Source organism: Crotalus tigris, unplaced genomic scaffold (genome assembly GCF_016545835.1).
Source record: "Crotalus tigris isolate CLP2741 ecotype Arizona unplaced genomic scaffold, ASM1654583v1 scf7180000017624.2573661763:2888555, whole genome shotgun sequence".
Lineage (NCBI taxonomy): Eukaryota > Metazoa > Chordata > Lepidosauria > Squamata > Viperidae > Crotalus > Crotalus tigris.
The window spans coordinates 1224442-1248688 of NW_024096519.1; the positions used below are offsets into that span (position 1 = coordinate 1224442).

A 24247-nucleotide genomic window follows, 5' to 3' on the forward strand; every position below is an offset into this window, starting at 1 on the left:
AATTACAATGATACCTTTCATAAGTTGTATCTCTCATTTACAATTATCGAGGTAGTAAAAATATTGAATATTGCTGATTGTCACTTATAAATATCTGGATAGAAAGAAACATCAGAAAAATGGAAGGAAAGTTGTTGGTAAATTTTCAGCCTGAGGTGATGTTTTCCCCTGGACTCTGAATTGTAAATTCTTCATGAATTTATGGAATCATTTATTTAGTAATTACTTCCAGAGTCAACTACTGCGGCATTTTCTTTGTGGGAAACTGCAACTGTTCAAGGTAGCATTGGAAATTTTTCCTATAGGTTTTGCAGCCATCAGACTGCTGACTGAAGCCAGATATTCTGAATATATTAGACTTATTTAATTGCATTAACTGAATTAAGTTTTGTGCTTTTTCTAGATTGCTTTTAATGTCTTAAAACTCCAAAGAGCTTGATCTTGTGGTGGCTTAAGAATTGTGTTTCATTGTAGTAGGAACTAATGAAAGAGAAAGCAATTGGTGTAAATCTTAACTTTTTCCATAATTTCAGTGATTGAAGGTAGGAAGGGTACAATTCTGTTATGACAACTTTCCTTCATTCCTCTGAGTCACAGCACTGATGAAAAACAAACTGATAGTCCTGAGATTGCAGTGAGGAACCTGAGAGAGACTCCAAAATTATACCTCCTTTGAACCCGGAACTCTCTTTTGTACGTGGAAGAAACCAGTGAATTATAGTCTTATACAGAATTAAAGAAACTATTTCAGTATGTTTATTGTGAAGTGTGAAACAATGCAGAGGAAGTTTTATTGTCTTATCAGAATTGGCCCAGATCTTCTAATTTGACTATCTTGCAAAACATTCCTACCACATATATATTATCTAGATCACCCTCCTTTTAGATAGACTTTGTATTAAGGAACCCAGTATGAAAACGATACTGAGTGCTTAGAGGCAACATCCATATGGGGCTCATTTGACACAAAATCTCTTCAGTTATTCCTTTTGTCTCATTGAACAGATCTTTGGAGACCTTGCCTGTAATTTGATATGGTTTTAATTAATATTCTATAATCTGCAGTCTATATATTGTCTAGCTTTTGAAAAAGGGCATGCATTTGTTGAAAATAATGATGGTATCAATTAGTGCAATGCAGTTTGCTGAAGATTTGAATGCAGTTTTAGCTGGGATGACATCAAACACTTAGCTTCTGTTGAAATATAAGCATGAAAATAACCAATGTAATTTATGTTAAATAGCAGTTGGAGGTAAATATTCATATTAAAGGTGGTCTTGGTTTTTTTTTTCTCTCCATTTACCTCGAAGCCAAATACCACAGTCTAGAAACCACCAACCAGCACAGGCTCACAGTAACAAGATATTAATAGACCATGGAAAAAATAACATAACCTTATATTATGCTGCTAACTGCACCTACTCAGAAAGATTTTAAAGTCTGAAGTGATTGAAATGCAAGAAAAGTCAACAAAATATAGATTATTTAGAAGTCTGTATTCCCATCAAATGCCCCATTAAATTTAATAGGTTTTTAATTTCATATAAAAGTATTTGACTGTCTAGTCTCTGCTACATAGAATATTAAAGCACTTTTATCAGTTCTGGAGATAATGCAGAATACAAAAACCAGATTATATTTTAGAATGAACTTGTCTAAAAATGTTTGCATTTTGCCACATATCTATTTCTTAAGTATATAGATTTTGTCTCACTCCTCTAATAATATAGGTCTGCATAAGTGAGTCCTAAGTTAAGACAGGTGTGTTTTCATTTCATGATACAGAGCATTTGCAGTTTATGCTAGATTGTCTAGGATGTAACTGACATGTGTATAAGCATGTAGGTGGTGTCAGCAGTAGGCGAGTAAAACCATTATAGATTTCCTTTAAGCATGACATGATCATATGGAGACTTCATGAATGTGGAACTGAAACAAAAAGTAAATAGGCATTTCCATACCATTTTAATATGTATTTATTGAATTTCTATCCATCAACTGAGGCATGGCAATTTGGACTTATGAGTATTGTGCTTGCTTTATAATAAGCATAACTTATTATAAAATTAAAAATACATAGCAGGCAAACATTCATACTAAAATGTGTAATTTCTTCTTCTCTCCCTTCTGCAAGGCAGATATTATATTTATTTTATTCTAACTTATGCTAAAAGAAACACATTTTGGAAGAAAAAAAATAGCCATTCTAATCCAGGAAGGGAACATTTTCCTAAATTTCACATCAAAAAGAGATCTATAAAAGCTTATGCCTTGTAATTGTTTAAACATTCTGTAATTAAATAAAATATTTACCAGTTAAATACATTTTCCAAAGAGCTCAAAAGAATAGAAATACAGAAGCATTACAGATTTTAGCACAACACTTGAATAAAAGTCAGACCGGGAGAGCCCATTAAGCCAGTGATTTACTAGGATAAGATGGTAAATGCATAGCTTTGTTCTCTTGGGCAAACCACGTGTCCCAGTCAAAGTTCAAAGATGCTGTTCTGGGTCAGAGCAGGCACATCTTTTCTTTCTAAGAATTACAAGCATTTTGTATTCAAGGTAACCTCACAGCTGTATTAAGCTGAATTGCAGCCATCGCCTGTAAGCTTATGAAACTCTTTATGCGTGTGTGTGTGTCTGTTTATGTTTCAGATGCAAAAAAAAAAGAAAAAAGAAAATCCAAACCAGACTGGGCACTTGGGAAAATACTGTGTTAATTTCCTCTAGAGTGATTCATGTTAGTTGTCCAAATGGAGTGAGGTCTTGTTGAAAGGATTTAAAAGTAAGCAACCATCTCAAAAGGGAAGCAAAACCGGTAGTAAGAGTCTTTTTTTTTTTTTTTTTGAATACTTAGCAATGTGGTCCAAAATCATGGTTTCCTCCATTTTAGGCAACCTTCCATCTAAAGGAAAGAATACCACTCCCTACTTGAAATTGCCATGATTTCGCCTTTTGTAAATCTTTTTTAAAGGTGATAAACCACATGAGGGTTTTTTTGGATAGAACTGCTTCACATGCCCTTAGAATTTGGCTTCCCCAAAGCTCCATTTCTCCATATCCAAGTATTTCATTTTGTCCTCTATCCAAAACTTGGAGGTTTGGATTTATCCATTTCCTCAGACAGTTATGATTGGCTAGGGCATCAAAAATCCTTCCTTGAGTGAATTCAAGCCACAGAACAAATACACCACCTATCAAACCAAAGGCGCCCTCATTTCAATGCAACTCATCAGGCAGCCAAATACTCTCATACTGTTATGTTTAGTAAAAGCAATAAATCTTGGATCCTGCTTGCTACCTTCAGTACATAAACTCAGATATTTCAGTGATTTCAACAAAGCCATCAGTTGCTAGAAGAATGTGTTATAGGTGTAGATCCTAAAACTCAACTTTTTGCCATTTTAGTGTTTTCTTTTAAACCTTCCAGGACTATATTTCATGCTATTTATCTCATCCAATCTGTACTTTATTCTTAAATCTATAAAATCCAATTGTTTTGTATTTTGGGGTTGCATGTGTGCTCTTAGTTATAAAGATTGAAACCCCATGGAAACAGAAGATCTTAAGTACATGTGTCAGATTGTAGAATTTTATTATTGCAGACCTTATTTATTATTAGGTGGGTTGCCCAAGAGCCAAGATATGCAGGCCTGGAGAGGGGTATTCAGTGGGGTACTTAAGGGCTCTGCCTTGATTCCAATGTTATTCAATATTTTTATAAATGACTTACAGAAATGATGGAAGCAATTTTATCAGATTGGATGAAAATACAAATCTGTAGAAGAGAGGCTCAAGACTCAAGATTCAAATAGACTTTAGGCTTCAGCATTGGGCTCTATCAACAAAATGCATTTTATTGTTGAGAAATGGGACATTGTGCCCTTTAGGAGGAAAAACCAGCTGAGTGGTACTTGGCTTGAGTCAATAGTGTGAAGTTCTGCCAAAACTGTTTATGCAATCCCAGGTTGTATAAACAGAGATATAATATTGAGATCACAGGAAGTAATAGTTTCATAGTAAACATTGTACCATTTGTCAAAGCACAACTGGAATATTTGAACTACAATACAAAAAAAATTGAGAGATCAGAAACAACGTAGAGAAAAATGATGAAAATACTAAAACACTTAGAGACTAAATCATTTTTTTTTCTTTTAACAACCCTGTAATCCCTTGCTTCAGGATGGAGTGAGGGCAACTGATCGGAGCTGAACATTTAGTGGCCAGATGCCCTTCCTAATGCCTATGCAGAGTTTGCAATAGACAATTATTCATAGCACCCAGAGAGAGAAATATCTGCTGCTACCTAGGATTGAACTCCCAGCTTCCTGATTGTGAGATGAGAGCTGTACCTCTAGGACACATACCGCTCTGAGCTAAATCAGGTAAGAATTTTTATAGAGTACATTTAGTTTTAAAAAATTACTAGGGCTAAGGGAAGACCTGATCACAGTGTTCAGATACCTAGAGGGCTGTCACAGAGAAAAGGAAGGGTGAGGATTTACTCTCCATAATTGAGGAGAGAACAAAAATCAGTGGGTAGAAGCTTTATAGAGAGATCCAAACTCAAAATAGAGAGGAGTTTCCTGACCATGAGAGCTATTAAATAGTGGAATAGCCAGTTTCCTGTTATCGGGGTGGTCCATCACTGAAGTTTTAAGTGAAGGTTGGACAATTCTTTATTTGAAATGAAATAATAACCAATGTATACAAATGTAGATTATATGCTACCTGGATATTTGGGGAAAGAATTAAAGATGAGCCTGACATTTTTCAGGCACCTATTCAGTGTCAAAAATCATCTCAAGCTTCAATTTGACAAAGAAGCTGAATCTGGATTTGACCCAAGCATCCATACTCAGCATTCTGATTTCTAAAAATGATAGCGGTTTCTTTTCTTTTTCAGTGAGAACTTTTCCTTGTCATAAACTATGTAGAAAATATCCATTCTAAGCAGAGATTATAAATATGTTGAACTTAAAATTGTTCTTCTATGCTTCCAGAAGTGGATGATACACAAGTACAATATCTGGAGGGCCACTGGTTTTTTCTCTAAACCAAAGAATGAGGCAAAATACAGTGATCTGCTTTCTTTTCCTTTATGCTCAATGTTTTCGGGAAACATTGAAGGTTAGAGAGCCAATTTGATCTAATGGTTAAGGTATGTAAACAAGAGTAGAAAATCTGATTTCTGGTTTCTTTAGGCATTAAAGCCACCTGATGACCAGATAGGCTAGCCACTTAACCAATCTCACAAGATTATTATTATTAGGAAAATAGGAGGCAAAAGCATTGTATATGTTGGGCAAGCTGGCATGTTATAGGTTCCATCAGCCAAGGAATGTCGACTAGTGAGAACGAGGAGATGTGCCTTCTCTGCTATGGATCCTTCCCTCTAACATTCTCTCTCAGAGATCAGGCAACTCTGGTTGCCTTTTAATGAAGTCTTGGTTGTGCATTCAGGCCTGGGTCTACAAATGAGGCAAGGATCCCATTTCTTGGCCATAGTAACATTCATAATTATGATGCTACTTGGTATCAAATATATTTATTTTTGTATTATTTTAATGTTTTAATTGTTTTTTATTTGTTTCATGCACTGTAATGTATGTTGCCCAGGGTCATGTTTTGAGAATGGGTGGCTATAGAAATCAAATAAATAAATTTGCTGACTTGACCAAAATAACAAAGGGCTAAAAATAAAATAAATAATTAAGGTCACCTAAAAAACAGAGACACATTTACATGTCTTATCTCTTTAATAGGGCCTGAATAAAAGAAATTTCTGGTTTAGAATCTGTTCCTATTTCACAGGGAATCTTACATGACCTTTGACCTTCAGTGACAAATGAGTATTTCAATTAAAAAAAACAAGTATGATGGAAAAATCATTTGTCATTTCCAAAATATTTTGGCACCGCTGCCAATGAACTCTATTAGTGATGTTTTGTGGCACCTAACACAACAGTTCCATCTCTTTGCTTACATTCCATAAAGTTATTGATGCATTAGTTTACCACTAAAGTAATTTGATATCCAAATGTCAAATGAAGATTGCTTTAGGTATTACTTATCAGCCAAAAGCTGATATGGAAACATCTTAAAAAAACATTTTGTGTGGCAATTTCTCAAACCTTATTGCTGGGAGGGTCAAGGCCTTTCTTATTATTTAAACATATTTTCATCAACCTTTCTGGTGAACCACAAAGAAGGTGGGGAACAGCAAACTTCAAATAAAGTTACAGTTACAGATCATTTTAAAGTGTAGCTCTTTCAACACAAATAGCTTCCACAGATTTTTAGCACTAGACATAATATTCATTAATATTTTTCTTATAGAATAGTTGGTGCAATGGATTTGCAACATTTAGACTCTATATGTCAGCTATTTGGATGCGGGAGACCAAGTGTTTCTTTGGACACCATTCTTCTGCCTAGTATAGTTAGTCTTCGACTTACAACCACAATTGAGTCCAAAACGTATATTGCTAAGCAAGTTGTTAAGAGAATATTGCCCCACTTTACAACTTTTCTTGACACAGTTGTTAAGTCAATCACTGCAGTGTTAAATTAGTAACATAGGTGTTAAATGAATCTGGCTTCCTCATTCACTTTGTCAGAAGGTCGGAAAAGGTGATCACATGACTACAGGACTGTCATAAATGTGAGTCAGTTGCCAAGCATCTGAATTTTGATCACGTGACCATGCGGATGCTGCAGTGATGATAAATGGGGAAAATGGTCACAAGTCATTTTTTTTAGAGCCGTTGTAACTTTGAATGGTTACTAAATGAACTGTTGTAAGTTGAGGACTACCTGTATTAATTGACACTTGATTACCTTGCTTATTTAAATTAGATGAAGGTCATGGCATATTAGACAAAATACTGTACTTCATTCTGTTCCCCAATGTTTTACAAATCCTATAGTTCTGGAGTATAGAATAATATGGACTTAAAAGAGCCATCTAGAGCAATGCATCCAGCTTCCAATTTAAGGCATTTCTTGACTGATACTCCTCTATGATTAATTAGAACATGACCCTGTACCAACTCTTTCCCAATCTACTGACACATTTCCATGAAAGAGAGGCAAGAGAGGTCATATAACAAAATTTGTCATATCATACAGTACTATGCACATTTCAATATCACATTATATAAAAACCATTGCTTGCATCCTAATCCTGGGATGCATGCTCTGTCACTGTAACAAAATTGTTAGATTCTATACACACCTTTGCCTACCTCCTATTAATAAGTAATTCTGGTAGATTATTCATAACATAACATATAACACATCTAAGCAGGATGAAATAATGATAAGCATTCAATATGCACTTTGTCATATATACTACCTCCAACTGAATGGAGAAACAAAATGAAAAAGTTCAAAGAAAATTGAATTCCAATAAACTGTTAGAATTAATGGAAATTACAAGTATGTCTAACATTCATTTCCTTCAATAGCTTTGCTTGTGTTTTTCTAGCATGCTTTTTTATAGTCTTGCTAGAAAAGACCATGCACAAGAATTTTTGCAAAGGGGTCTTCTTTTACTGCATAGGTGAGCAAAAGTAAAAGTTCAGAACTTTCATTTCTGTTTTACTCCTGTACACAAATATAGAATATATATATAGAGAGAAGCAACCTGGAATTAAGGAGAAACTTCCTAACATTGAGGACAATTAACCAGTGGAACAGCTTGCCATAAGAAGTTATGGTTGCTTCATCACTGGAGGTTTTTAAGAAGAGACTGGGAAGCCACTTGTCTGAAATGGTAGGGGGTCTCCTGCTTGAGCAGGAGGTTGAGCTAGAAGACCTCCAAGGTCCCTTCAGCTCTATTTTAATACCATGCTAGTTATTTTAATACTAAAATTTTCAGTAAGGATTGATTTCCTTCATTAGGTGAAAGGCAAAGCTCAATAATGGATTTATGCAAAAGGTTCCAGATTAAGTCTCCATGGAAATCATTATAAAACTTGGGAGAGCTGCTGTCAACTAATCAACCAACCAACCAACCAACCAACCAACCAACCAATCAAAAAAGATTGGCACTTTGCTCTATGCCTGCAGATTGGTTCAAAGTGGAATCTCTCTCTGTCTCTCTCTCTCTCTGTGTGTCTCTCTGTCTCCCCCCCATCTCTCTGTCTCTGTCTCTCTCTGTCTCTCTCTCTCTCTGGTCCCTCTTTATTATTTTGTCCATTAAAGATGATGCCATAAATGAAATAGTATTCCTAAAGCACCAAAAATATTCAAAACTAAGTTCATTATAAGGAAACAATTATAGTAGATCCCCCCCCTCTCTCTTCTCTCTCTCCTTCCATCCCTCCCTCCCTCCTTCCCTCCATCTCTCTCTCTTTTTTATATTTTTGTTCCATTTGTGCCACGCTAGCAGGGAAGTCTAAAATAAACCGTGATTCATGTCTTTAATTTCTGCTAACAAAGCTCATTTCTAACCAAACACATTTTCATATAGCAAACCTCAGAAATGTGACAGTTCATCTTCTTATCCTTATGTTTCCCTTTTAGCTCAGCAAGGCCAAAATGTCCTGTCCTTTCCTTTCCTTGCTGGAAAACAAAAAGAAATCAAAGCCAAATGGCAAAAAATGCAAACTTTGGTTAAACAAACAGTCGGTATTTCAGTGTTTTTTATCCACAGCCTGCAGAGCAACTAAACAAAGCCAAGATATTGTCCATCTCTTTGACAGACAAAGAGCCTCACAGGTCCAGAATGACATGCCTGGGGCTGGCACATGATTGGAGTAATTAAATTAAATAGCAGGAAACATGTTTTCCATATGCCATTGCCTGGCCACACACAAACTGTATTAGTAAAACTTTTATACTAGATTAGTACTGGGAAAAGTGAAATCATTTGAAAAAGGTAAGATGATCACAAAAGTGAAAAAATTACTATATGAACAATAGAATTTCTTCATAATTTCCTTATTATTGTGTTATGGCTATCAGACATGGATTTGTTGGGTGGAGGGGGTACAAAGTCAGATAGTTATACAATGAACAGAGTTTATCAAAAAGTTTGAATGTTGGGATTGTTAAGATTTGCTTCAAAAGTATAGCTGATTACTATCAATATCAATATAAGTAGATGATATTGGAGAGGATGTACATTTCTTCTTCAAGATTAGAAGAAGAGTCGTGTGGGATCAAAACCCAGGCCTAGTAGACTTTCTCTTGCAATGGCCAACCAGAAGATAAAGGGAAGCGATTAGCAGAAGTTGTAGACTTCTAGCATGCTCTTGTAATTGTTGGAAATTCAGAAATATATTGCATAGAACCTTATCATCTCTGCTTAACCCACATATTGAAAGGCTAACCCACTAGATCTACATATGCAAAAAATTATGCAACCCACTTGGTTTAGGCCTCCCATACAAGGGCAGACCATCCAACTTATACTTTATTGTTTAAAATGATCAACTGATACTTTTCATCCAAGTACATCACCCATTAAATAACCCAAGGATTTTAATGGATAAAGAAAAATAGTTGATACTTAGAGGCAATGAGAAAAATGGATGGTAGAACAAAAATGAACATTCTGTCCTATGACAAAGCCCCATCTAACCTAAATAAATTGTCAAATGTTCTTTTGAACAATCCTCAAGTTTGTTACAGCATGTTTGATCAAACAGTTGAACACGAACATTGTGGGAATACAGCCATTCACTTTAAAGAAGGCAGTGATGCTATGCTTTTTATGAAGGATTTATTCTAAGTAATCATATATGTCTGTGATGGTGAACCTATGTCACGCATGCCAGAAGTGGCATGCAGAGCCCTCTCTGTGGGCACGCACGCCATCGCCTCAGTCTTAGGCCTTCAGCTGGGTTTTATATAACCTTTTTGCTTTAGGCCTTCGCCGCTATTTGCAAAAAAATAAGTTTCAATCAATCAATTTCAACTTCTCACAGGAAAAAATAAGATCTCGCAAAGTTGGAATTGATTGATTGAACTTGTCCCACCCAGTCTGCCATTACCACCACAACCATGCCCACCCAATGGGCCACACCCACCTGGCACCCGATGATACATACGTGAGTTTTGGGTTGCAGTTTAGGCACCCGATCTCTAAAAGGTTCGCCATCACTGATATGTCATTAGACCCCATGCAAGACAAATCTGTTTTTTTCTGTGGCTTATCTTTACCTAAGGACATTCAGAAACTTTGTAAGCCTATGAACACCACTGTACAATCTTGTATCTCCTGATGTCTTGTATAAGAATGCCCAATGCTACAACAGTCTATGCTGAAATCTCTCTAAATTTATGAATTTGTGTGATCAGAACGATTCTTTAAAGTGTTTATTATTTCTTTTTTAACCATGGGGCATCCAGGATATGTTTTGGGATATCATTGGCAGTCTGGTATCTAATCTTTTAGGGTTACCAATCCCTTTCTTGGACATCAGGATGTAGCATTATGATGAATCCACTGCTAAAAATAGTCCTTATTTTTAATAACACATATGCAAATAAATTGGAATAATGTATATACTGTTCATATAACTTTCTCATCCACAATCTAGGTTCTCCTCTCAGATGTACACACTTATACCTCTAGGTATTGTGGGAAAATAGATAAACATTATGCTATTTTCAGTATCCAAAATAAATAAATAGTCTATTCTTTAGCAGTGTCTTTTGTCTTCTTTCTAAGCCAGGGGTGTCAAATTCAATTTCATTGAGGGCCGCATCAGCATTGTGGTTGCCCTCGGGGGGCTGGGTAGGTATGGCCAGGGTGGGTGCAGCCTGTTGGGTGGGCGTGGATGGAGTGGGTGTGGCTTATTGGATGGGCATGGCCAGCTCTACATCGCTCACGTCAAGGGTGACTGTGGGGGCCTGGGCAGGAGTGGGACAGATCTGAGGGTCTCTGGCAGAAAAGAGTGGGACCAGGGCAAGTGCCAAGGCATGGTCCACTGGAGGAGCCTCACCATTCCTCTCAGGCCATGTGGGGGGCTGGATGGTGGTGTGGGCTGCCCGGAGCCCTGGGCAGCAGAGGTCAAATACCCAGCCTGGCCCTCGAGCATCCGCAGCACCAAGCCCAGCCCCATTTCCCCAAGGGGATGCACAGCTACACTTACCTCCTCCTCAAGGCTGTTGCTGCTGTGCTTGCTGTCCTTAGCCAGGTTGCTCATGATGGGTACAAGGGCAAAATCAGAGGGAGGCCCATTCCCTCTCCATCCTTTGTATCCAAAGTTTTCTTAGGAATAGGATGGGAGACCCCCAGAATAGACCAGGAATGGTAAAAGGGCAGCAGGGCAGGTTTAAAGCAAGACTTCCCTCAGACCCTCCCTCTCCTTCCTTCCTTCCTTCCTTCCTTCCTTCCTTCCTTCCTTCCTTCCTTCCTTCCTTCCTTAGTACAGAGTGGTGGGAAAATATTTGAGATGAGGGAGGCAAGAAACTCAGCTGGGGAGGTGTCACCCTTTGTGAGGAATGAAGAAATGCACCATCGCCTGGAAGTGGCCAACACATGGCCATAACCTACTTCACATATTTGGCTTGGTGAGCTCTGGGGGAGGGGATGCCATGAGCAGCGTGAGAGTCAATGTTACCTGCGCAATACCACCCAGCTCCCAGCCTGCCCGGTTTTGGCAGGCAGCGGGGCGCTCTCCTCACAGTGCCAAGAGGCTGAGCCAGGCGGCACAAATATGAAAAGAAGCACGATGACGCCCAGCCCCCAGCTGCCCAGTCTCGGCAGGCAGCGGGGTGCTCTCCTCACAGCGCTCTGAGCCAGGCGGCATGAATCCAAAAAGAAGCACAATGCCGCCCAACCCCCAGCCTGCCCAGTTTTGGCAGGCAGCGGGGCGCTCTCCTCACAGTGCCGAGAAGTTGAGCTGGGTGGTACAAAACTCACCAGCTTTGTACTTTGCTGAAACTGGGCAGGCTGGGGGCTAGGCAGCATTGCACTACTCATCAATTTTGCCCCACCCAGCTCAGCCTATTGGTGCTGTGAGGAGAGCGCCCCACTGCCCGCCAAAACCCCTCCCCTGGAGCCCATCAAACCGGATATGTGAAGTAGACAAGGGCCATTTGCTGGCCACTTCCAGGCAATGGTGCATTTCTTCATTCCTCACAAAGGGTGACACCTCCCCAGCATGCACCCAGGGGGTGGGCCCGATGCAGCAGGGACTGTTTCATCGCTGTTTACAGATGGTCTTGTGGTGCTAAGACTGAATGCATTTCAGCATAGATGGCCACCACAAAATTGTACATTGGCTCCTGGCCGGCCTGGGCCAGGGCCAAGGCTGCGGGGGCCGTTCTCTTACTGTTTCCAAGATGGCTTCGTGAGCCACATGAAACCATTTCATGGGCCGCATCTGGCCCCCCGGGCCTTGTGTTTATTCTAGGCTTTCCCAGTTTCCAAGCTAGAAACAATGCAGATCTAATACAGGAATCACTGTAGACATCGATAAAAAGAATGAAATTCAAGATTTCAAATGCTATGGGGGAACTTGACAAATCCTGTGAGTAGAATTAACATGGTAGAGTATACAAACACTTTCTCCTTAATTGGCTACTTATCTACACAAAAGTGCGTGCTATCACTCCATTATACAAAGATTCAAATGTATTCTTAAGCAGTAGCTTTTCAGAAGACCCATACTATACAAATTCCTGATGTACTGTATAGGTTGGCCATCAATCATAAATATATTTATCAGCACTTTTGAGTATTTCCAGTGACACTGCCAACCACAAGGTTGAAATAATTTGTCACTGTTGGATTTGCTTGGCAGTAGAAGATTTTTTAAAACCCAACTTGCATGTATGCTGGCAAATAATATAGCTGGATATATGAGGGTGCCAGATTAGATCACTGGTAAGTTTTGAAGGCGCATCAGCCAAAGTTTCTATTTGTAAGGCACTCTGTATCCTTGTTGATCACTGTGGTAAGGCAATGTTTAAAAGAGTAGTATAGTGGGAAGAACATTTTTCATATAAGTAAAGTTTTAATATAAACAGGGATACATTTTGAATAAAAAATTGGCTTGTCTCTCTGTAACATTTACTTACCCAGTAACTTTTTTACTGAAGCACATACTTTCGCGTCATTCAGCAACAAATAAGTGCACACACATGAACATGCCGGCTATTTTTTTCTAAAAATAAATATGGTTGGCTATGCCAGTGATACATGAAATATGACCGAGCATTTTAAACCCAGAAATATATTTAAGATCAGCCATTCAATGATGCAGTTCACATAGGATTAAGATTTCTGTTATGGTTTCAGTGAAATTTCAAAGGAACATTTTTCGCTCTTGAATTTCATGAAATCTTTCAGATGTGAGCCTTAAAATACAGTGAAGAAAGCTTTACATTTTTAAAAATTACAGCTGATTTCTAGAGAATTATGGGTGGTGCTATTACACCTATGGTTGGTTCCATTTTACATTACCACTATATAAATGAAATTTGCAATATTCATATAATACAGAGTTGTTTGATACAGAAGAATGACTAAAATAGTAAAATTAGTTCTGCTTTGAGGGATGGCATTGTCCCATTATATCTGGGAAGTATTGTATATGTGCACTGCCAAGTTTGAGGGCAAAACTCTTTCTGTTCTCTGAAATGTCCTTTCATTTCCTTTCTTGATGTTTAGAATGATTGCTCCTGGCATCTATGTGAATGGAGAAAACTTGCATGAGAGTGAACAACAGTGGAATGTTTCTTTCCTCTATAAAACTTTTGGCTATGTATATTCTGAAGATGGCATATGGTTTATATCCTAATCAAGTTCATATTCCAAATACAGGTCTACCCCATATGCTAACTCTGAAGTACAGGGCAGGACTGTTTTATTACTGGGAACATCCCTCCACTAACTAATTTAGTAGGTTCCCAACTACATTTATTGGTGAATCTTAATAATTTGAAGGACTGAAGATATGTTGGTGAATCTTAATAATTTGAAGAACTGAAGATAGAAAATGAAAACAGCATTAAAATATTTCTGCATCTTGATTGCTTCAATGCTGTTGGAGATATCCATACCACTCTATTAAATCAATTGAGATTTAATGGTTGAAGATGGGGTTGCAGCATCAAAGCAGAAGTTTTTCCCTTTCCAACCTTAAGACCTGATAGAATTTCCTAGAGAAATTCTAGGAATCAGGCATGGCTGATTCCATTGCTTTGGTTTCCACAGCAGAATGGACATCTGGATCTAAGCCTAGAAAGCCAAAACATATACCTATAAGATTCAGTATTAAACACTCTAGTTGCTTTCCTGCAATTTCTGTATGCATACCACTTTGCTTGTATTCAGCCTCTATGGAATAAAAATTCTGCCTCCTATGTGGCAAAGGGAACACAAGTAGGCAAGGGTGATACAAAAAAAAATCAATATAATGGAGCAGCAAATTTCAATATAAGAAAGAGAAATATTATTTTATTCTCTAGAAAACTATGATGGGTAAAAGATAGGGAGAATGGAGTATTGAAATGGAAGGTTTGCCACCCTTGATTTTCCTTGCAAGTGGGAAGCAAACTGGTTGTAACTGTAATGAAGAAGTAATTAACATGATAATGTTAATCTGAACTATTAAAATTTTAACACAAAAAGTCCTGAGAGAAGTAGAGAATTATATTTTACATTTCAAGTACCTTGGAATGCCAGTGAAGATAAAACAAGAAACAAGCATTTACTAATTATATCATGGATTTTGAATAGGGAATGTGAAATCTAGTTACATGAGGATAATTAAGACTATCAATGAGTTGAATGCAACTACAATTTCAGTCAAAGGTTGAAATTAAGATAAATAAAAGTAACAATAAGCAAAATAATTGCATTGCAAATAGTATAGTTAAGCATATATGCATTGATTTTATTCAATGCAACAAATATTTTAGTGGAAATGATTAAAGTTATATAAAATTCCTGAAGCACCAAGAATTATAGCAGCAATTGAAGTAGCAGCTAGAATCTTCATGCTAGCTTACAAAAATGGCTATTTCATTTTATTTTAAACAACTGTAGTTTATCAAATAGTTTTTCTCAAACTTGTTAACATCTAGGGATGTTATGGTAATGAAGTCCAACAAATATGAAAGATTGGAGAGGATTGTCTCAGTTGCAGATTGAAATTGTTAAACATAGAAAATCAAAACTGCTATAAAATTTAGCATAATATATTTCCACAATATGCATGGCATAATAATGTCTTGAAATGTAGCATGAAACACTTTCTAAAATTATTGTGTCTGGTGTCTGGATATGACACTGTAATCTGTCCCCTAATATTCCAAGCTTCAATTTTATTCATATGTGAAATGCTCAAGATTACTTCTAGTTGTTGTCTTCCTTTGTACATATGGTACACCAATCAGTAGAAAATAGAGGTAGGGTGTCTCTGTGTGTGTCTGTATATATGTACATGCACTGAGTATAGAGGCAAAAAAAAAAAAATCCGGAATGTTTATTTGAATATTAAGACTATGCATAGCTAAAGAAAATGTTAAATTTTTAGGATTCCTTAAAGTATATGTATTGTTTAACTCTTTCTTGAGTTATTAAAGTAACCATGTCCTCTAGAATAATATTTCTAAAACTTGGAAATGCTAAGGTATGGACTTCAACTCCCAAAATTCTCCATATAGTATGCTAGCTACGTAATTCTGGAAGCTGAAATCTACAGATCTTAAAGCTGTCAAGAAACACTGCTCTAGAATATTGGATGCAACTGCTTTGAAGAAAGCCCACACAGTTAGTGCTCAACTTACAACCATTCATTTATCGACCATTCAAAATTATGACGGCACTGAAAAAAGTGACATATGACCAATCCTTGCACTTATCATTAACATCCCCAAGGTTACTTAATCAAAATTTGGATGCTTGGCATTTGGCATGTATATGTGATGGTTGCAGCATTCCAGGGTCATGTGATTACAATTTGTGACTTTCCCAGGTAGAATCCAACAAGCAAAGTCAATTGGGGAAGCCCAGTTTGTTTAATGACAGGATAATGCACATTAACAATTACAGTGATTCATTTAATTACCTTGCTTTGCAATGGAAATTCTGGTTCCAATTTTGATAGTAAGTCAATGACTACCTGTATTGTCTCTGCATGTGTATATGTGTATGTATGTATGTATGTATGTATATATGTATGTATGTGTATATATATATATATATACACACACACACACAAACATATACACATACACACACATATACACCTATACACATACATACATATACATATACACATAATACACACACACACACACACACACACACACACACACATATATACCATTCCTGAGAATGTAGCCACTTTAACTCTTACATACGTTGTTGTTTTTCTTCTGAATTCTAGGATTTTATGGAATAAATATTTAATAATTGACAGGATGTGGAACAAAAAATTAAAAAAGTGACCAGGTTGATACAGGTGTTAAAACACTTTGTCTGAAATGTTTTGAGTTCAAAATAGATTGTTCTATTGTTATTCTATTGTTTCAGAAGTTTGTTGATGTAAATAAATGGCCCTAATTCAAGATGAAGACATCTATTTTGTATCTGAAGCAGAACTGTTTCAAATTTGAAACACATCTGCAATGGTTCAGACTTGAAGTATAGTATTTCCATATTGCAACACAATGAATTTGAAATATTTTGCACGTCCCTATCTTTTGATGATACAAATGGATATGATATTGTAAATGCTGTATCCAAAATATTTTTTCCAGAGGAAAAAATTAAGGTATAAAGTTTGAACTAGAAAATTAGTGTTTTAATTTTTTATGATGTGCATGCACCTACCACAACAAGATTTCTTTAATTTTTACTAACTTTTTACATGATTTATTGAAAACTTTTTTCATTAGGAATGGCATATAAAGAAAGAGTTTTCAGAAAGATAGCTGTATTAAATTTTCTGAAGAGAAAACAATGAGAAAACTTATGTCAGCTTAGAGCTTGCTATCAGTGGTGGGATTCAGATATGTGAACAACCGATTCTCTGTGTGGGTGCTGCTTCCAGAAGTCCATTCTGAGCCTGGGCAAAAAAAAATTGCTACCTGTTCTGCCAAAGTGGTGCAAACTGGCTGAATCCCACCACTGTCTACTATATTCATTACTACCTAAGCTTCATTAGTCTATTTCAGCAGGTGAGAGCTGACTGCTGATTATGAGTTAGTATGTTTTCACTGTAGCATATCAGATTTTTATAAAAAAATATACAGTCCTGCCCAACTGGATATCTGAGTGCTTCCCCTTACGAAGAGGATAGCTAGATTGCGTTTAACAGTTGACATCATTCCAGAAAACCTGCAATTCCACAAATGCTGTTCTAGGAATTACTTGAAGGAGTTGAGCTTATCATGTGACTATATGCATGGGTATGTGTTTCACTGTAGTGTAATTATTTGGATAAATAAGACATGGCCATGACTAACTATTCCTATTGATTTGGATGAAATTGAAATATTACCAATTTGTCCTATACTGGAGATGTTAGTTGTTAATATATGATTTTTTAATATGGTCACCTCTATTTCTTAACTGCAAATTCTTCAGGATTACCACCAATTCTATAATATTTCATGTGCAAATAAATTACTTCCATACTAATTATTAAAACATTTGGAGTCAAATCATATCCATGGGTCAAAACTTTTAATAATGAAAATCAAAATTCTGGAAAACTGGTATTTATTTATACTTCATTTTTCAAGATGATAAAATGGTTGATCCATAAATTAAGACAAATGTGATGAGGATAAAATGAACATGCATAGATATTTTTTCCATATTTTTTTACAATGTGTGATGGTTAATGTGGGATCACATAACAAACCAAAAATAGACTTTGTGTAATTTAAACTGGAGAATAAAATCATGGTTCTAAACCATTGTTTGAACAGTAATAAAAATGGATTGCCAATATAAAATAAAAAGAATTAGCTTTAAGAATTAATCAAATTTACACAAAGTCAAGTAGGTGAAAGGAAATCATTTGAGAAAAAAAATCTTTATTTGTGAAAGGAATATATAAATTTGTATTAGGCAAAATAGGAAACATACAAACAAAATATTTTACAACACAAACAAGAAATCACCAAAAGTGTAAATTATAATAAGTACAATAGATTTTAAATGTGACAATTAGCAATCAAAAATAAAATTTCTTAAATCCAGTTTTCCCTTTTCACTGGTTTCAGGTAATTTCTCAAAAATTTAAATAACATGGAAATCAGTTGGCTAGAATGAGGTAAATTTTCACAACTGCATTATAAAAATACTTTTCTTTCTTTCTTTCTTTCTTTCTTTCTTTCTTTCTTTCTTTCTTTCTTTCTTTCTCTTTCACATGTATTTTTGAAACATTTTATAGAAAAATGTATTCAGGTTCTTATCCAAATAAAATATAGTACAAAAATGCACTTTTTCTGTCTCTCTGTGCTAAAAGACTGTATGAATAAAAAGAAACAAAAATGTGTAGGATCAGAACATACTTTATATGCTACTTGATGTTATTAACAGATAACATAACAATAGATTATCAGCTTCTATCCCCTTCTCTTCCTGTAGCACATATTTAAGAAGTTGAATGGCGGAGGAGATCCACCTATATGGTGGAGTTCTCTGTTTTAGACTTAGTAAATGAAACTGTTTGTGGGAAGCCAGATACACATATTGAGAAGTGTGGGGAATAGCACCAAATAAACAACCAAAAGTCTAAAGAAAATAATAAGCCAATATATGTCACTGGAAAGAGCAACAGTTGTGCTATAGGTATATAGTTTAGAATTTAGAACTGTTTCACAGATTATTATTTTCTTATCCTGGGTATTCTCCCTGCGAAAGAAACTCATATATGCCTTTTTTTGCTGTACTTACATATAATGAATTAGGTAAATATCTACATTTGTCACAAGAAATAACTTGGAAGCATATAAATATTATACTATGAGTTTCGTCCAGTGTAAGAAAATAATCAATTATAAACATTTTATTTGCCTGTCTACTCTATTTTATGTGTAAAGGCATATACATTTATATATCCACACTCACATGAAAAATGTTAGTCTGTACATATTGCAAAATTTTATAATGGATTTTTAAAAATAAGGTTAAAATGTAAATACTACAAGCTTATATTAGAATAATATTCTTCATTTGGCAAAACACCTTTGTTAGAAAGTATACCGAATCTTAAAATACTTTAAAATATAAACAATATAACAGAAAATTCACTCCAGGTCAATCCTGAATAATGCATAAGGGGATGTAAATACAACGAGTCTTTAGCTAAAGAGAAGTAAACTACAAGAGAATAAACATATCAAAAGGAAATAGAAAAGGAAATGTTTCACTGGAAAACTTCCATAACAATTTCCCTATTCACCGTGCTGTTTTGTCTTAACATAAATCAACTTATAGAGTACTCTTTACAAAACAGAGAATAAAACACAAGCTTCTGCTTCTCTTTGCTCTGCTCTTACATTCCAAATGCATGAATTACTTGGACTTCCTGTTTCCACAAGGCACTTCTGTCTACCTCCACCACCATTATTATTTTTCAGGAAAAATGAAGTGACTGACATAACTCTGAGTTAAATCAGCAACTGTTTGTACTGCATATCAAGTTATTTCAATGATATAGCATTTGAAAGGACCACAATCTTTTTGGAAGCACAGTTACCTACAAATGCATGCATGCCTTAGGGAAAAAAAATCCTTTTTGGCATATTTAAACACTATGTATTTTTATTCATAGTCTTAAAAAATCCCAATTATTTTGTTGTTTTATCATATGTTATAATTCACATATAACTAGGAATCTGAATAATCCCAGAATACAAAGAATAAAGTGTATGCAGAAAATATTGACAGTCATTAGCATGTAAACATCTCTGCTACAGTGTGTACTATTATCATTTGAGAACAAGTCATCTAATGAGAAAAGATATAATAACTTGAAAGTTAGATTCCTTGCTACAAATACCTAAAAATGGAAGAAAAAATAATGCTTCTTTTTAAAAATCCACATAAAATTAATGAAAATGGAGAGGAAAAAATCATTTTAAAAAGTACATTCAATTTTTTGCATTAACTTTCTACATTGGTTCCCTCATATTATATACAAAGCTCAGATCACTGGTATTTGGACCGGTATTTGTGTAACAAAGGAAAGAATCTACTCCCTTTAACAGTGTGTAGGACTACTACTCTACTGTACATATACAAAGTGAATAAATTGTATATTAAGCAATATCAAAAAAGGCTTAGAGATAGGCAAGAGTGAGTATGAAAAAGCATAGTTCTCAGGTTTGGTCAGTAGTCACTGATCTCCACAGAAAGTTTATACAACAATGAGTTCCTTTCCGCTAGATCTAATGTGGCAGAATCCACTATAATTAATATGATTTCTACTAATTACTAAAAGGTATATATACAACAGCAAGTGTTCTTTAATTTAACAAGCCCTTTTTCACTATACTTAAAGTATGGGCACATCTATGTTCTTAATTATGCTGAATGTTAAATTGCATAACTCTTTGGGATTCTGAGGATTGGAAAAAATAATAAACATTCTCTTTATCAAGAATTTCAAAATGTTAACATCATTGTACTCAAATAATCACTTTAATGATAAAATCTGGAGCTAAATCTGTGCCTATTACCTGTTGCATAAAAGCAGACTGCTCCCCAGATTCCATTTGCTGATTTTGAATATCGTCATCACTGTCCTTTGGTTCCTTTTTCACCTTCACAGCTCCAAAAGATTGTCCCAACTTGTGCAAAGAAATGTTACTGCTGTCATCCCTAATGCTGACATCAACAGGGGCAGTTCCTTCTTCCTGCATCAAATGCTCTCCTTGCAGTTCTTCCTCAGCTTCTTCCAAACTGCCAGGTTGTTTTAATTGTTCTATGGACTTAGAAAGTATCTGAAATACAAAATAGGAATGTGGTAAAAGGAGTAAACAGAAAAATATAAAGATGAAAAGCCACTTGGCTCAATTCTTTACAATGGGATTATATGAGCAATTTGTAGCACAATAATTTCAAAAGAATAAACAGCTTTAGATTTCTCAAATATAAAGAACTTAATTTGCAGTGAACAATAAAACTGAAACTTGTATATTACAGAAAAATACACATTTTGCATTTGCTGCATAGAAAAAACTACTGTATAGTAGAAAAACTGTACAATAATGTATATATGAGAAGTCCATTACTATATATATATATATATATATATATATATATATATATATATATATATATATATATAGTATTATATTCACATACTTCTTAAACCAAGTTCATAAACAACAAGACTAAATGGAATTTGTCAACTAAACATATGTATGTAACAGATTCATTTTGTTCAAGTTTTTACTTTTAAATATAGCATTTTCTGTAATACGTGGTATTCTACTCCAAGGAGAAAAACATTAGCTGTAGGATCATTAAATTATGAGCTTAAAATTGCATAGTCTCATCACTGCTTATCAGACATTAAAGATTTAGAAATATAATGTAAAATAAACTTGGTAGTTGTGTTTTCAAAGTCTAAATGTTAATTTTATTTTAAATATACTATATTTATTAGATGTATATAATAAATATAGTAGCTTTAAAATACAGTGTAGAGTTTTTCAGTTTTTCAGTCTCTATACTTTACAGACAAATGTGTAGAGACAACATTGGAGAGTAATGGGAAAGGATTAATTAGTGTGTGTTTGATTAACATCATGTTAGATAAATTTCAACACCTTTTGTAACCACTCTAAAAGAGAAAACAGATAATTATTTTTCTATTTATACTTGGCTAACTTTTTCCTAATTAGCAATATTTATATAAATGTTCCATTAACTGTCTTGAATTTTATCAGAACACTCCCATAGTTTTCAGATTGCATCACTGTCATTTCTTAAATGACAGCAAACTGACTTTGGCTTTTATTTACTTTATAAATTTTATATTATATTTACATTATAAGTGAACCCTTTGCAAAGTTGACAATCTTGGACTATTAGTATTTGCCTTTACTAGCTGAAAATATATATGATTGAATAAATGAAGAAGAAAATGCAAGAAGAAAATTAAAAGACTCATAATAATTTCAATCGGGATTCCAGATTTGCTTCTGAAAACAACAGCACATTTGGGTAAGAGCAAGGAATAGCAGCATATTTATCTCTTCTAGTGTGATAATAAAACTCAAGATAGAAGCTGTACAAGGAAACACACATTTTCCAATTGCTTCCAAAACTACTGCAATGGATCAAATATGTAAAGGAACTAGCTGCCGAATTTCAGGATGGACAAGATATTCAGACATTTGAAACATCTGTTGCTGAGCCACCAGAAACGGTTGCTGCTGAGTGGCCAGTTGAAAAATACAAGCTAAAACATCTGTGTGACAGATAATCATCTACAGCTACATGAGTCACTGATGCTGGACCATCTGTAACACATTCGATATGCCAATGCTCGGCATCAGGTGGGTTACCCTTAAAGAGAATCCAAGACAGAATGAGATCCAGATTACAGCGCAGTTAGGAAACATATTTATTTCCTCACTGTACTCCTTTTGCATGCTTTCAAGTTCAAAGCGAGATCTTTTTTTCTTCTTCTGTTATGCATTATAATGCTATTCTTGCAGACCTGATAAGGCAGATGTGCAACCCTCATATGACATCTGGCATAGTTCACATAAAAAGCACATTTACAGCAACTTTAGTACTGATATATGAAATAAATTCCAAGCTTTTTTGTAAACCTACATAAAAATATTTATATATGCAAGTGAATTTTCAGAATGTGCACATATAATATACTCTCCCATATAGAGAAAGTAGGTACTAATGTCTGTTTCACCAACTCCACAGTAATATTTCTCCAAGAACAGTTGTGTGTTCTGAAGAAATTTAGATCATTTTTCTGCTCAAATATCCTTCATTGGATTTTTTTTTAAATAATATTTCTGCTTCACCAAATGTAACTAACCACTTCCTTTCCATGAATTGTCACAAGATGTCTGTAGCTCCCAATCAGAAATTCAGGGGGAGGAACTCATATGGCTGCAATAGGAAGCAATTGGAGATCAGCTTCATTTTTGCAGAAGTGGCCAGGAATCACGGATGCTTTTATTTCTCTCCTAGCAGCTGTCAAGGACTGAGAAACTGACAACTAAAGCAAGCACAAAGAAAAAAGTGGAAAAAACCTTTCAGAATCAAGAGTGTAAAGAGGCCAACCAAGCCATTGGACAGTTTCTAGGAAAGAAAAAAAACCCCTACATTCATAAGACAGAGCAGTGTTTCTTAATCTTGGAAACTCCAAAAGATGTGTGAAATTGTCAATCAGGATGGAAGTCTACATGCCTTCAATTTGCCTGATATGACTAATAGCGGGACATAGCAGGTGACGGGCTAGGTCAGGTTATTGGCATCAGCTCCTACTGAATAATACCCCAAATGCTGTCCGCTTACACAATTTTAAGATATGTTTGACAGTTAAGCATAAAGCATAGAAATTTTAGCATGTATATTTTGAGGCATTCAGTAAAAAGGAAAAAAATCATGACCCTCCGAATGATTTTAAAAATCATCATCAGCAGCAGCATTTGAAGTAGGATTGGCAATGTAAAGAATATACTTGTTTTCATGTACAATATCTGCAAATACACAGATACAGGTTATACAAGGTTTATTATTTAAATCTTACTCAACATACAGAACAGATACAAACAACATACAAAGATTTTTCTTAACAGATGCCCAAAAGAAAAAACCCTCCTAAACACTATAAGAGGCCAATGTTTTATTGTTTGATATTTGTGTTGTGTGTACTAGTACATATGTAGCTAAGTACTGATAAACACTCTCTTAACACTGAAGTGAGAAAATTTAAAATGGTACACTGAATCAGCAAACAATAAAGATCTTTGCATCTTCAAAAATGATTTGGAATAAAGAAGCTGCACCTTCTGCAAACACACTTAGCACCACTTATTAAAGCTACACAACTTTTTTCAGGCTTCAATATATCCTGAAAAAAATATGCAAAGTTGAATCTTGGTTAAACTGAAAATGTCAGGCAACATCAATAAATAAGTGCTGTGCCCATTATCATGTAAAGTCTGAAGTACTCTTTATCAATCATTTCTGAAGCAATCACAGCCCTGGTAATATCCAATTTAGCAATTAAATACACATTCTTCTAGTTGTAGACATTAGGCATTAGCTCTTAA

At 35.3% G+C, this 24247-nt stretch overlaps 1 protein-coding gene across 12 annotated transcripts in view; it reads right to left on the bottom strand.

Annotated features, from left to right (window-relative positions):
* Positions 1–24247, bottom strand: part of HDAC9 (histone deacetylase 9) — a 347135-nt gene that overhangs the window by 206387 nt on the left and 116501 nt on the right. For all 12 annotated transcript variants that reach the window (XR_005555379.1, XM_039332526.1, XM_039332546.1 and 9 more), the window contains one exon: positions 20672–20935. Coding sequence is in view for 11 of the 12 variants with exons in the window: in XM_039332526.1 (XP_039188460.1) it covers positions 20672–20935 (264 nt within the window). In the remaining variant the exon portion in view is untranslated. The remainder of the gene's footprint in view (positions 1–20671; positions 20936–24247) is intronic.